The 16,441-nt window shown below is 28.4% G+C and overlaps 1 protein-coding gene across 9 annotated transcripts in view; it reads right to left on the bottom strand.

The window, feature by feature from the left end:
* LOC130674842 (myoneurin-like) overlaps positions 1 to 14,542 on the bottom strand; it is a 230,982-nt gene extending 216,440 nt beyond the window's left edge. For 6 of the 9 annotated variants that reach the window (XR_008991143.1, XM_057480264.1, XM_057480267.1 and 3 more), the window contains exons 1-2: positions 13,870 to 14,540; positions 13,257 to 13,775 (exon numbers count right to left, since the gene is read on the bottom strand). Coding sequence is in view for 8 of the 9 variants with exons in the window: in XM_057480264.1 (XP_057336247.1) it covers positions 13,257 to 13,775; positions 13,870 to 14,118 (768 nt within the window). In the remaining variant the exon portion in view is untranslated. Of the gene's footprint in view, positions 1 to 13,256; positions 13,776 to 13,869 lie in introns of all 9 variants that reach the window. The other 3 variants (XM_057480262.1, XM_057480261.1, XM_057480266.1) reach the window with 3 other exon arrangements.
* Positions 14,543 to 16,441: the final 1,899 nt, after the last annotated feature.

Genomic DNA, 16,441 nt, shown 5'->3' on the forward strand with positions numbered 1-16,441 from the left:
TTAATTTTATCAAATTTCATAGAATTTTATAAAATTTTATAAAATTTTATATGGTAAGATCTTAAAAGGGAAGTCATAATTAGATAAAATTTTATATAATTGTACGAAATTTTATAAAATTTTATGAAATTGTATAAGGGGCATTCCATGCCAAATCACCGAGGATTTGACCCGACCCCCTTCGATTTCGCTGAAACTTTTTTATCATTTTTTATCCTACCAAAGACATTTTTCTGAATTTTTTCAGATTTTTTTACCCAACCCGAAAAAAGTTACGAATTTTTTAAAAAAACCGCTCTTTTTTTTTTAAATTGCTATAACTTTCTCAAAAATTAATCTTTCAGCGCTTTCTTTTTTTATAAAATTTGTGTTTTTAAATGTAGTTTTCAGAAAAAAATACAAAAAATGTTTCGAAAGTCACGATATATGAAATATTTCAGTTTTTTCAATAAAACCGTTATTTTTTCGAAGTTCGACAACTTCGATTCTCAATTTTTTTGTCTCAAAAAAAACTTCAACCAAGACAGTATTCAACCCCGCTATTCCCATTTTGTGCTGACTTTCCTTTATATTTTTGTTTTTCGATTGAAAATACAGAAATTTCTAATTTTGGCTTATTTTTTATGACTTTGCGCTGAAGTTTTTTTGGAATGTTTTTAAAACATCAGAAGTTGAATAAAATTGGACAAAAACGACCGTAAAGTGTATTAGGGGCAAGGATTGATTTTTTCGGAAGAAAATTCCCAATTTTGAAATATAGTGAAACATAAACCTACAATTAACCTTCGCAATAAGACAATTTATAGACAAACTTAAAAAAATATAGATAGCCTTATAGACAATTTTAGATCAAATTGAACGGAAGATAGTATAGTACCGGATATCTCAACTGGTAGAGCACTCGGCGCGATACCGACATGGTCTAGGTTCAATTCTCAGTTCAGGCTATCGATATTTTTCTCAGTTTATCTATAAATTGTCTTATGGCGAAGGTTAATTGTACACAGAAAAAAAAATTATTTGGCTCAAAGAAATTTTTATTGAGCCAAGAAACTTTTGAGGGCATGGAATGAAAACGGAGATTTTCTTGACGGAAGTAAAAAAATTCCTTGGATTTTAAATCTTGAACGAAGAAAAAAATTTTTTGACTCAATATATCTTCAAAGATTGATTCAACAGTTGAGTTACTTAATTAAATAATTAAAATTTTTTGATTTAATAAATATTGTTCCTTACTGTAATATAATTGTTACTTTAACCAAAAAATATAAATGTTCAGTACAAGAAAGTTACAATCTTGAATAAAGTTATGCGATGTTTTGAGTCAACAAACAGTGATAACTTGAATTAAAATACAAATTTCGAACCAAGAGTACTGCGAGCTTAAGCCAAGTAAGTTTTCTCTTGGTTTCACGCAAAGGTTCTCCCACTCTTTTCTCACTACTCTATCTTTGTCGCTCCTGCACAAGAAATGAAAATTTTGTCCACGTTATAAGGTTAAGTAGATAAAATTTAAAAAGCAAGATAATAATAATTATTTCATAAATGTTATAATTATTTGTAAGTTTAGCAAATATTTGGGCAAATATGTATTTTATTTATTGTAAATTCAGCTATTTAAGGAATTTCCGAGTGAAACTATATTTGTTTTTTTTTTTTTAATTTGAATTAAAATATTCTTAAATTAAGAAAACTTGATGGTTTACAAATGAAGGCTAAATTTTTTTTATTATAAATATAGAACTCTCTCAAATTTTTATTGTTCAATAAAAGGAATTTTTTTTTAGCTTAGTCTTGAATATATATAATACTGAATAGCTTTAAGTAACAGAATAAATTTTTATTTCCAAATGCGTGTGGTGGCCGAGTGGTCTAAAGTACATGACTTAAACCACTCTGAATCAAAGGGTCGACGGTTCGAGTCCCATCATACGTCAAAAAAAATAAAATTCCTTCTTTACCGAAGGTGGAAAAAATGACATTTAACCCTACCAGATAGATAAAATAAGTCGTACAGTTAAATAATTTTTTTAAACAGGAAAAATTATTTCTTGAAAAACCAAGAGAAAAAATACTTGAGCTGAGAATTGAATCACTTTCAACCAAGGAAAAAATACTTGAGCCGAGAATCAAATCACTTTAAACTAAGAAAAAAAATACTTGAGTCAATAATTGAATTATTTTAAACCAAGAAAAAAATACTTGTGTCAAAAATTAAATTATATTAAGCCAAGAAAAAAATACTGGAATCAAAAATCTAAATACTTTAAGCCGAGTAAAAAGATACTTGAGATAAGTCTGAAATGTTTCTTAACAAAAACAAAAATTTTTCAAGCTGAATAATTCTATTCCTGAATCGAGATACTTATTTATTCAATAAAGAAATAAGCTTCTAAATCCAAATTTTGTTGTTACACTGTAAAAAAAGATTCCTGACGTCAAACCAGATTCGTTTGGCTCAAGTACTCCGTGCGTTTGGATACAGCCAAGCGCGTCAAGCGATTGAGTCTACCGCCCTCTACGTTTGACAGTATATTTTGCTTCAACTGAGAGTTTCTTGAGGGAAGGTACCAAGTCGTTTGAACTAACTCTATAGTATTTGATATAACTCAATAACTTTTTTCATTTAAAAAAAAAATATAAATTAGTTCAAGTCATTGAAACTGTTGATACAATAATGATTTTTGTTTTATATAAAATAATTAAAAATTTCACTCAAAGTAAATTGTAAGGTGATTGAAAGTATGAATTTTCAGTTAAGTCAAAATTTTATTAAAGCAAATGAATTTTAGTGTTGAAAGTAATATTTTTGTAGGTCCGTTGAAACTATCCTTGCAATTGATTCAATAAAAAATCGAATTGTTTTAAGTTGCTGTATTGCATTGATCCAAAAAAACAGTAATCTGCATCAAGTGAATATTGGCTTTAATTATTTCATCAATAATTAATTTAAAAAAAATTTTTTTTCTTACGTTTTTTTTTATTTTCGATTTTATTTTTATTATTATTATTATTATTACTATTATTATTATTATTTTTTTTTTTTATTAAGTATTGGGACAATTACATTATATTATTATTATTATTATTATTATATACATTACACTCAACAAATAATTCTGACATACTCAGTTTTTAGTGAAAAATTAAATAATCGTAGAATTGGTATCCGGAGGAATCGAACCCAGCACCTTACGCGCGAGAGTCAGGCGCTTTACCGCTACGCTACGGGACCAGCAGGAAAGTTTGAGTTTAGTTATGCTTCTAGTACTTTGTTCTCGTATTGAATGGATATATACAGTCAATTGCTTATACATTGATCTAAACGTGATAAATATGTGACTCTTTTTATAAATAAATTTTTTTATTTAACCGATAATATAAAGACTTTCATTCAAATATAGTTCGATATTTTGTAACGAATACATTTATATTCTTGTCGAATATTTTTCAGTTTTAATGTGAGTGCGTCAAATTATTCCCACAACCTCGTTGGATTCTCTCTCCAAGAAACTCGTCGGTTGACACGACACGTTCGGTATTATAGGAAACTACTTTTGTTTCATTGAAACATGTGAAGTTGTCAAACTCAACGTTTCAAGAGTTTCAGTTAAATTTCTAAAAATTGAAAAGTTTGCTCCAACAATTTTTTATTTTTTAATTAAGTACATCCAAACTTTAATTAAAATATATTTTCCTATTCGTTCAAATGTTAATTTAATTACGGTCAAACTTAAAAACTTTAATATTAACGCTTAATCAATTTCTAATAATCGAATAGAGACTTTCATTCAATAAAAATGATTTTCTTGAGACAAACTAATTTTCGTTAGTTCGAACGAATTTGGTTTCACTGAAGAGAAAATTTGTCAAACTCTTAGGGAGTTTGATGTCAGTACCTTATTTTTTACAGTGTATTTAAATCAAATACAAATTGTAAGCTTGATTCAAGAAAAAATATGGGAAGAATGTAAATTCCTTAGTTCAAGTAATCCTTTTTTTCTGTGTAGGTTTATGTTTCACTATATTTCAAAATTGGGAATTTTCTTCCGAAAAAATCAATCCTTGCCCCTAATACACTTTACGGTCGTTTTTGTCCAATTTTATTCAACTTCTGATGTTTTAAAAACATTCCAAAAAAACTTCAGCGCAAAGTCATAAAAAATAAGTCAAAATTAGAAATTTCTGTATTTTCAATCGAAAAACAAAAATATAAAGGAAAGTCAGCACAAAATGGGAATAGCGGGGTTGAATACTGTCTTGGTTGAAGTTTTTTTTGAGACAAAAAAATTGAGAATCGAAGTTGTCGAACTTCGAAAAAATAACGGATTTATTGAAAAAACTGAAATATTTCATATATCGTGACTTTCGAAACATTTTTTGTATTTTTTTCTGAAAACTACATTTAAAAACACAAATTTTATAAAAAAAGAAAGTGCTGAAAGATTAATTTTTGAGAAAGTTATAGCAATTTAAAAAAAAAAGAGCGGTTTTTTTAAAAAATTCGTAACTTTTTTCGGGTTGGGTAAAAAAATCTGAAAAAATTCAGAAAAATGTCTTTGGTAGGATAAAAAATGATAAAAAAGTTTCAGCGAAATCGAAGGGGGTCGGGTCAAAACCTCGATGATTTGGCATGGAATGCCCCATATACACGAAAAGAATTTTTTGATAAAAATGACTCTGTAATTTCGAGTAATCCTGGGCCGTTGCAAAAAATTGGTATATTTTGTTTTAAATTTAATATTTTTTTTTTAAATATTAACGTTGCTAGACTATGTATTACTTTACTACTGAGTAATTTTTTAAAAGTCTTATATTTAATCGATTATTGTGAATATCTCATCTTAATCTATTCATTTTTACTTCCCAATATACCATTCTTTTAAACCCATTAACTGTTTGATGAAAAACTCCTTATAACTCGAATAAATTTTCTTATCTATGAGAGTAATTTTTACTCTAAACTGTAGAGTAATATTTCAGTAGTCTCCGTTAATCTTCGGTTAATATCGGCTTCAATTAAATGTCTTTTATTTTGCTCGCGACAACTTACATGTTACGCATACAAACGTAGGCTTAGAAAAAAAGACGATCTCTGTATCTCTCTATAACTTAATATTTATTTTAAAATTAAAAAAAATTTGTATCTTTTCTTTTTGAACACAATAAGAGTAATTTTTTTTTATTCTTTTTCAAAATATTTATTTTAAGTCATATCCTAAGGCAATTAGATGGTTTTTAGATTTTTTTTTTTAAATTTCAGCTTATTAATTGTAATTTTTATTGTAATTCAATATAGATTTTATAAATTGAATCATCAACTTTTTATTATAGCCTACAAGTAAAAATTGAATTAGAGAGAATTTATTTAGACAGCCGCTAGGTGTAATTTTTACTCGCAATTGTGAGTAAAAATTAATCTGATTGATTTTTCCTCACTGAAAGAGTAAAATTTCGTTATTCGAAATTAAAAAGTCGTAATGGTCCAAGATTACTCGATTCAGAGTAATTTTTAGAATAAATAACATGGCAATATTCATACGAAAATTCTTTCCGTGTACATGAGTAAGGGATGAATGATGCCGGGTTCGTAACAATCAATATCTGTATTTTAGTGTCAAAGTAACTGATTACAATTTAAAAAAAAAAATTTTAAAACATTTCACTATCGTATTTCATAGCATTTTTCGTGTTATCCTTAAATAATTAAAAAAAATAATTTTATTAAAATCAAACCATCTATCAAAAAACATATCTTATTATAGGTTATAAATTAAATTTTACTTGTAATTACTACGGCGCTTCTAATTTTGCAAATGAATACCGTATTAAAAATGTTTTTCTGTCCGATTATAACTTCAATTGAGTACCACTGAGCTCTGGTAACGTGTGCCGATGGAGGGGGTAGAGTGAGAGAGACAAAAGTGAGATAGACAGTGTAATATGACACGTCTTGAGCAGATCTGGCGCAAGATATGCCCAAGCATCTGCAGATAGATTCTGGTACAAGATATGCTCAAGTTAACTGTATCAACACATCTTTAGCAAGATATATTCAAGATTCTTGTACAATTCTTGAAGTATAACATTAAACAAAGTTTTTAAACAAGTCCTGCGCACGACTTGCAATATAAATCTGTAGACGAGTGTCTGCAGCAAGATACAGAGTCATATAAAGACATAGACAACTAGTGGATTTGAGACCAGGCTTACGAAAGATTTTCACAAGATCAACTTGTGTACGTTATCTTGAGCAAGCCTATTTAGAATCTATCAAAAGTTCTTGAGAAAAGTGTCTTGACCAGTGACTTGAACAGGAAATTGTTACATGGGTAATGCTCAATATATTCTTATCATATATGGATAGTATATATATAATTTATAGATATAATATAATAAACTTGATATGTATATCCATATATTTTGACTCATATAATTAGTGCTATATGGTCTCTATATAATTGATTATATGTGAAACAATTTATATGATTAAATATATGGTTCGCAGTATATCGGAGTTATTTTTTTCCAGTATATTAAAACTTATATTTTTCGCAATATATTGAAAATTTGATTTTTTCAATATACTTTTTCAATTTCTAAACAATTCCACAAAAAAAAGTCAAATTTATTCTTTTTTCTCCTTCTTTTCATTGACCTTATATTTACTGGCAATAACCTAAGAAAAGTAAAAAAAGTGCCATATATTTTACAATATATTGGAGACCATATATTTTGCAATATATTGGAAAACATATATAAAAAATACTATATATTAATTAGTATACTACTTTCGATATAATATATCAATATAAAAAAGATATATTAAAATGTATATGTAAAACATACATACAAAGTCATATATTGATAAATATATTGATAATATATTCTAGCAATATGGGTCATTCCATGTCAAATCGACAAATTTTTTACCTGACCCCCTTTGATTTCGCTGAAAATTTTCTATCTTTTTCTACCCTCCGAAAGTTATTTTTCAGAATTTTTTCAAATTTTTTTTCCCGACTCAAAAAAAGTTATGAATTTTTGAAAAAAACCGCTCTTTTATTTTTAAATTGCCAGAACTTGTTCAAAAATTGACCGTTTGGGAACTTTTTTTTTTCAAAATTTTTGTTTTTAAATGTATTTTTCGAAAAAAAATATGAAAAAATTTTCAGAATCCCAGATATATGAAATATTTTCGTTTTTTTGAAAAAACCGTAATTTTCTCAAAGTCCGACCGTTTTTTTTTTTTTTTTTTTTTTGCTCTAAAAATACTTCAACTAATTCTGCAATGATCCCCGTTAATCAAAAGATGTGAGGACAATCGCTTCTAATTTTTTTCCTTGATTATAAAAAAATTTATGTTGAATTTTTGCTGATTTTATAAAACTTTGTTATGAATTTTTTTTTATTTCCTCGTGAAACCTCAAGAGTTGAAAAATAAAATTTTATTGGAAGTTTCAAGTGATTATCGTCTAAGAAATTGTTATTTTTTAAAAAAAAATAATTTTTTTCTCTCATTGACGTTATTTTTTTAACTCTTATGGACGTTTTTTTTTTGGTACTGAAATATGACAACTTCAAAAATGCAATGGGTTTAAAAGTTATTTTTATATTTAAATATAGTGGAAACCTAAACATGCAAACATGCAAATAACCTTCTCAATAAGACAATTTATAGATAAATTGAGAAAAATATAGATAGCCCGAACTGGGAATCGAACCCAGACCAATTCGGTATCGCGCCGAGTGCTCTACCAGTTGAGCTATCCGGCCCTGTACTTTTATTAGTTTATTTAAAGATGTTAAGAGACGGTGAATTTATTTAAGAGTATGAAAAGTCCTTTTTTTTACTTTTCTGAAAAAAATAACAATTTCTTAGACGATAATCACTTGAAATTCTCCAATAAAATTTTATTTTTCAACTTTTGAGGTTTCACGAGGAAATTAAAAAAAATTTCATAACAAAGTTATATAAAATCAGCAAAAATTCAACAAAAATTTTTTTATAATCAAGAAAAAAAATTAGAAGCGACTGTCGTCACATCTTTTGATTAACGGGGATCATTGCAGAATTAGTTGAAGTATTTTTAGAGCAAAAAAAAAAAAAAAAAAACGGTCGGACTTTGAGAAAATTACGGTTTTTTCAAAAAAACGAAAATATTTCATATATCTGGGATTCTGAAAATTTTTTCATATTTTTTTTCGAAAAATACATTTAAAAACAAAAATTTTGAAAAAAAAAAGTTCCCAAACGGTCAATTTTTGAAAAAGTTCTGGCAATTTAAAAATAAAAGAGCGGTTTTTTTCAAAAATTCATAACTTTTTTCGAGTCGGGAAAAAAAATTTGAAAAAATTCTGAAAAATAACTTTCGGAGGGTAGAAAAAGATAGAAAATTTTCAGCGAAATCAAAGGGGGTCAGGTAAAAAATTTGTCGATTTGACATGGAATGACCCATATATTTTTTTTCAATATATTATCATATATTAATACGGCAAAAATATAAATATTATTTTATATATAGTACAATATATCACATTATAATATTCATATATTCTATCATATATGTTTTCACATATAAAGTTTTTTCATGCGGGCGGTTTATCAATGCCACTAATCATATTATGTCTCAGTTTAACAGTTGATAAATATTATCAATAAATTAAATTTCTTCCAATATTTGCTTAAATAAGTTGGTCACCTTTAAGTTTATTATTTGTTTTAAGCAATAAATAATAAACAAAAGGTTGATAGTTTTGTGTATTATAATATCAAAATAATTATTTGTTTACAATTTTCTAACTATAATAAATTATTAATAAAATAGTTTTCTTTTATAAATAAATATAATAAACTTAAAAAATCACAAAAACAAAATTTGCGACACGTGGTCCCGTTGGAATTAAGAGCTCAAACTTTCTGGGAATTTTTTTCTGCCGTAATTAAAACCGTTTGTGAGGTGATCGTAATAAATTAAAAAAATCCTTTTAAGGAACACTTTACTGCACGCTAATGCAAAGTTCCTGATTACTGTATTAGTGCAAAAAAGATATATCGTTCACCCACTTAGGTGCGAGAATGAAAAAAAGTAAGAACTTCTGATAAGGATGCAGACTGATTTGATATGTTATTTGAAAAAAATTTTAGTTAAAAATCAAAAAAATAATTTTTTTCTTTTTTTTCATCATGCTGTACCCCCAAAATTATAGTAGCTGAAAATCTGTAAAAATTCTAAGGAGTAGCTGCTAATATGAGGATAAAGTCTACAGTGTTTCAAATTTTTTCAAACAATTACTTTAGCCGAAATAAAAACTTAATCGTTCAATGCCGAGAGCCCCGTGTTATTTAAATGGGAAACTTACATCGCTGTGCGGCACGGGTTAAAATTGAGATAGAGATCTGAAACTTTGAGGATATTTTTAACTTCCCGCTGAGAAAATCGATGATTTTCTAAAAATTCGGGAAGTTATTTATAAAAATTAAGTAGTTTAATTAGGATTTATTGTCTTCATCAATATCAATGTCGGTTAAAATTAAATAAAAAAAAAAAAATTATTAACTATCGACAATTATTTTACTACGAGGTCACCCATCCAATTAATGTCCCACGCCGATGCTGCTTAACTTTGGTTATCAATGGTTTGTAGTCTGATCCTCTAGTCTGTTATACACTTACAGTTAAGAAACGTTTATGGCATTACTTAACTCAAATAATCAAATAGATACTTTATACTTTTAAATTGCTGCCGAAACCTTTTAACATTTTTTAAGTATTGGGGATTTAAGTTTGATTGATAGTTGACAGAATAAAAATTTAATAACATTGATATTGAAAAATTATCATATTATTTAATATATATATATATATATATATTAGACCGGTTCAAAAAAATCGACTATTTTTTTTTTTTCAAAACCCGCAGTGAAATATCTTCCTAGTCATGAAAAAAGAAGCCTGTGAAAACGGGAGCTCTTAATATCAATTTTGAAAGGTCTCTCATCATATATTTCTATTTTACGTTTAAATAACATGGAAAAAAAAACTTTTTTAGTTTGGAATTTTTCACCTTGGCACCAATGGCTGATTGTACGAATAAGCCCAGCATATATTTTTGTAGAAAATTTAACGCTCTACAAAAAAAGTCTCCTATCATTTTTCGACAAATCCATCTGTTCAAAAGTTATTGGAGCTCGAAGTCAAGTAAGAGTAAATTTTGATATCTTTTTACTTTTCCGGCAAAACTATCAAACTTATTATAAAATGTTATTCAATCATTTTTGTAGACAATTTTATTTTCTACAAATTATCATTGAAAAATTTTTTTCAAATTCTGCATTGTTTTCTAGTTATTTCCATTTTAATGCCAAGCTCCTAAAAAAACGTAAAATAGAAATATACGATGAGCGACCTTTTAAAACTGATATTAAGAGCTCCCGTTTTCACAGACTCCTTTTTTCATGACTAGGAAGATATTTCACTGCGGATTTTTTTGAACCGGTCTAATATATATTGATTAGACATAATCTTTTTTCATCGGGACCTTAACCATCCAAATCTGTTCATTAGTTAAAATGTTACAAAGAGTTTACACACACACACATACACTCGGACATCATTCTGAAAATAGTCAGAATAGCTTCCTAGGACCTCAAAACGTCGACATCTGATGAAAACTCGATTTTCGAAAATTGGGGTGAAAACAATAACTTCCCGAATTTTTGAAAATTTACAATTTTCTCAGCGGAAAGTTAAAAAATCGGTCTATTGGTAGACCCTGCAGGCCAGCCCTAAAACTTCCCACTGTTTTCGAGCTGAAGGAGCTCGAAAACGTTGTTGTGAGTAGATGTTCGAGCTCTTCGAGCTCGAAAATACTTTTGTCTGCCATTGTTTTCGAAAAAAACCGTTTCTTAGCATTTCTTTCTCCCACGATATCTCGCGAACGAATGAACCGATTTTGATGGTTGAGGCGGCAATCGACGTATTCTATTGTGTTCTAGAGCTGATCAGATTTTGGAATTGACTCATCTGGTCGTTTCTGAGATATTTTAAAAAAACTAAAAAAAATTTTTTTTTATTTCTTTCGACAACTGTTACTCTTGAACGAATGAACCGATTTTGATGTTTAAGGTGGCATTCGTCGCGGCTCATAACGTTTTAGGGCCCAGTTGATTTTGGATTCAATACACCGAGCACATTAGAAGTTATTCAAAAAAAAACATTTTTGAAGAAATGTTATTTTTGGAATATCTCTAAACGAGCTCTACCGATCAAGCTTAATTTTGTACAGCCTAAAAATATTGACAAGCCGCGTCGAATGACACCTTAAAGATTAAAATCGGTTTATCCGTTCAAAAGATACAGGTATTTACATACGTACGTACATACATACATCCATACACTCGGACATCATCTAGAAATTAGTCAGAATAGCTTCTAGGACCTCAAAACGTCAAGATCTCTTAGAAATTCGATTTTCGTAAATCGGTCCGAAACCAATAACTTCCCGAATTTTTGAAAATTTCCAATTTTTTTAGCGGGAAGTTAGAAGCGTCTCGATCGAAGTCTATTTTTGCCAAAGTTATGGAATTTTAAACATAAAAGAAACATTTTTTTTTTTAAATTCGTAACTTTTTTTTTTGGTTGGGTACGAAAATTTGAAAAAATTACGAGATTCGCCTTTAGTGAGATAGAAAATAATAAAACATTATCCGCGAAATTGAATGGGGTCGGGTTCCAAAGTGATCGATTTAGCATGGAATGCCCCAAAAACATAATTGTGCTTTAATTGTCAGTGGTCCTGACTCTAATGATGAAAGCATAATTATTATTGACCATTCTTAGTAAGTAAAGTTAAAAAAAGTACGATAAGAGTATTTTTGAGGTTGTAGTTGCGCGTTTTGTTTTCTTTTTCCGAACTTTTGCAGAATTCAAAATTTTTAAAATAGAAAATTTATGTTTGACTTGAAGTTAACGATTGCGTCGTTGCCAAACTTAATATTTATTCTTTTTCACTTTTTTTAAAATACCAGTTCGCGTAAATGATTGGTCAATTGAAATGTTAAATAACTCAAAAAACTACTCAAAATTTTTAAAAGTGGCAAAGGAACTTTATGCTTAGAATCACCTTTTCTATCTAAACTTTCTCGCAGTGAAATCAATTCTGGATCACCCTGTACATATATTTTGAATTGATAGTATTTTTTAAACCTACCGAGTCGAGTCGATCGACTAATTATTTTAAATAATGTGAGTGCTTCAATTAATTTTTTTTTTATATTTCATAATCGAAAAACAACAAATTAAAAATGATTTTTTAATTTTTAATTCAATATCTTAGAATTGAAAATAATTTTTAAATTTTTAATCCAACATTTTTTAATTAAAAATTAAATTTCAAATTTTCAATTCGTAAAGTAGAGTTAAAATGTAATGGCTTAGTTTTTAAATCTACGTTTTCAAATATAACATTAAATAAGAAATTTCAATTCGGAAAACCAGATTAAAAAATTTCTTTCTGATCTCTAATTCCATATTTAATAATTGAAAAGGAAATCAAAAATTTTAACTATCCATAGCTAAAAGAGATTAAAAAATTACATTCGGTTTTTTTAATATTCTATTTTCGAATCAAAAATTAAATAAAAAATTTTCAATTCCGAACATCGGATTAGTGTTATTTTAATTTTAAATTCTCTGTTTGCACTGAAAATTATTCGAAAAATTTAATTCTTAAAAGTCTTAACTATGAATGATCTCTTTATTTCAAATTCTATTATATCTGACGATCAAGAGTAAGTTTAAAAATATTTAAACTTGAAGATCAAGTAAAACAGTATTCTTTCCTGTTATAAGTGCTGTCAAGTTTTTTGTCTTGATTACTTATCTGATTGCATACCGTATCTGAATTAAAAAGTAATTTTCAATTTTTGATCCCATGTGTTTGAATTAACAAGTAATTTTTTAATTTTGAATCCCACGTCTCTGGATTAAAAGTAATTTTTTAATATTTAATCTCATGTTTCTCAATTAAAATTAATTTTTCAATTTATCAATTGAAGTTATTGAATTAAAAATTAATTTCGTAATTTTAATCGATGTAATTTAAATCACGCATTGAAAATTTAATTTTTGATTGCAAATATTCTCATCAAAGAATTCGCAACTCTGAATGGCAACATTCTCTGAAAAATCGGCCATGAGAACAAATATAATAGCTACATTTTTAAAAAATCTTCTTATAAATTTCTGAATTACCTTAAGATGTTCAAAAAACTTCAATTGTGCATTAAATTCACAATTACACAATTCACATTTGAATAATTGACTTAAATTTTCATTCATATTGTTGAAAACGACAACTTCTTGATTATTTTTTCCTGAATCATGTTTGAGATTTGTTTTATTTTGTTGCTTTAATTTTCTGGCAATACGTTTTTTATGAGGTAACGATCGTTTATGTCCTGATACCGGTATTGTAGCTTCTTCACTACTTTCAGCCGATACGTCAATGTCATATTCACTTTTAACATTTATAAACTCTTGCTTAACATGATGATTGATACGTTTAAATGATTGTATTGCTGAGTATATCGACGATGGTTCAGGATCAGCAATAGTCTGTATGGCGTAAGCATGAACAGGTGATAATGTAGCTAATTGACTGACATCAGGTAAAGCCGGATCATCTTGATGTAGTTGATTATGAATTTGCTGATGTTTTTGTTGCTGTTGAAGTTGAACTGCCACCAAAGCTGCAGCTAATTTACGATCCTCCTAAATTTTTAATATAAAATGTATTTAAGTTTTTAATATATTTCCAACTATTTTAACAGATAAATAAATTCTTATAATTGAATCGACTACGTACCTCAGTTAATTCATGTGGTAAGAGATCGTCAGTTTCATAATACGGAGTTGCAGAATTGTAATCTGCTCCTACTCCAGCATTTATCATGTCAACAACCATCCCTTCGGATATTAACTCACCATTTAAAGTTATCAATGGGACTTTATTTATTGATTCATTATCAGCACGTTGAATTGTAATATATTGTGTAGCTTCCATTCCATCAAGAAGAACTGCTTGCGCTTCTTCATCAGTCGTTACTTCCATCATTACAGTTTTATCGACAACAATGTATTAAATCAATTTTTATAAGTGATGAATAGCTTAAAAAATATGAAAACTTTAACGAACGATTATTGAATTAGATAACTTAAAAAAAAAAAATCTTTATAAATTATTAAAAAATACGGAAAAAGTAAAATGGGGAAATCACAGTAATCAAGGTCATTGCTGTTAACACTTATAACATGTATAAGTCACTATCATTTATTTTTATGATTAAATTTTGACTTTTCGAAACAATCGCAGTGAATTTTAAAAGTCAATCGCAGTAAGTTTGTTCAGACTGACATAATTTTAATGTAAAATGTAAACAAACGGAAAATGTGAAACACTGTATCATAAAATGTGACAACAGTGCTTAGAACTCATAATTAGTATTCGACGCCATGTAAGCTGTTTCACGGACACTCGTTCGATACGATATTTTATGTATTTTACCACCAGATGCCAATTTGACTGCAAGTTGTCGGAAATCTAAGCTGGTATTTGATTTTGAATTGACTGCAAAAGAGTGACATAGAAGTACCCTAATAGCACACCCTAGTAGCCACTTTAGCTTGAAATTGACAGTAATTTCACATTGAAATTGCCTGGAATCTGCTGCCCTAATTTGCTGACAATTTAACAGCAAAAGTTGTAAAGCAAAATTTGCGGTTAATTTTTGCTCAATTTGTTGAGGTAACTTTTTACTAGAAAAAAAACAAGTCAGTAATGTTCATTCTTACTATTTTAGAAGGTAAGTAAATTTATTCATGAATATGTCTACAATTTGAGGGTAAAATAATACTTAACAATATTTCAAGTCAATTTAACAATAAATTGATGTAAAAATTTGACCGAAAATGGACGCAAATTTTTTCTAGTCACTTTTGAAGTGAATTTGCATTCTAATTCGGTTAGTAAATTTACGTCAAATTGTACAGCAAGGTGTTTATAAATTATTGTTAAAAACAGAAAAGTCCGAATTTGACGGACATTTGACGGAAAATTCAAGAAAACTTCTGTAAGTAAACTTTTGTTAAAGCAAACTGTGCTATTAGGGTACTTCCAAAGTTGATAGACACTTTCTGAGAAAGTTGGTGACAAAAGTTGGAAATTCAATAAGTTGACGGTAAGTTGCCTTCCATTTTCTCAGAAACCTGCATTCCAGTTGCGGCTCCATACTGGCATGAACTTTTTCAGAAAGTAGTCGGTAACTTGTAGCCAAAAGTTGCAAATGCTAAATTTGTCAACAGCTTGTCGTCAAGTTGGTCGCAAACTAATGAATACCAACTTTTGGACGAGGAACCCTGGCTATCAGTACATGTAGAGATGCGAGCGGTCCCGTCATTGACGTTTTTTTTGGTCATCGGACGGTCATAGGACCGTCACATGACCGTTTGTTAAATAACGGACCAAGCAAGCGAAAATGCTGCCATCTAGTGAATTTCTAACAACTTAAAGCAAGCATATCTTAGCATATACCCTAATAGCCACTTTGCATTGAAATTGACGATAATTTGATGTTGAAATTACCTGAAATCTGCTGCCCGAATTTACAGACAATTTCACAGCAAAAGTTGAAAATAAAAATTTGCGGTTAATTTTTCTTCACTTTAAAGGTAAACTTTTACGAAAAAAAACAGTCGGTAATGTTCATTCTTACCATTTCAGAAGGTAAGCAAATTTATACATAAAATTGTCTACAATTTGAGGGTAAAAATATACTTAACAATTTTTCAAGTCAAATTAACGATAAATTGACATAAAATTTGCCTGAAAATTAAAGACAACTTTTTTCTAGTCAACTTTTGAAGTGAATTTACATTCTAATTCGAGCAGTAAATTTACATCAAATTCAATAGCAAGTTGCATACAAATTGACGTAAAAAATGGAAAAGTCCGAAGTTGACAGAAATTTGACGAAAAATTCAACGAAACATTTGTACAGTAAACTTTTGCTCAAGTAAAATGTGCTATTAGGGTAAATACTAATATTTAATGCTTAACCCTTCAGCACCCGCGTTAGAACAACGTACATATGTACAATCAGCGGCGGGTATTCATACCGTACCCGGTTACAAGCGTGCCTTTTACTTCTCTACTTTTAGTCCTCTACCAACATACAACTCTCTTAGATTTCTATGCGAAAATATCAATACTAAATATATTTATGTTGCAAAATAATTCTATGTAAAATTATCTCTATGTAAAATATCTCTATGCAAAATATTGTTATATCCTCAGTGGCCTCAGGTGCCTCCACCTGTTAATGAATTAATGAACTTGAGATCCATAAATAGGCGCGCATTTAAATTTCATTTGAAATTAT

Source organism: Microplitis mediator, chromosome 9 (genome assembly GCF_029852145.1).
Source record: "Microplitis mediator isolate UGA2020A chromosome 9, iyMicMedi2.1, whole genome shotgun sequence".
Lineage (NCBI taxonomy): Eukaryota > Metazoa > Arthropoda > Insecta > Hymenoptera > Braconidae > Microplitis > Microplitis mediator.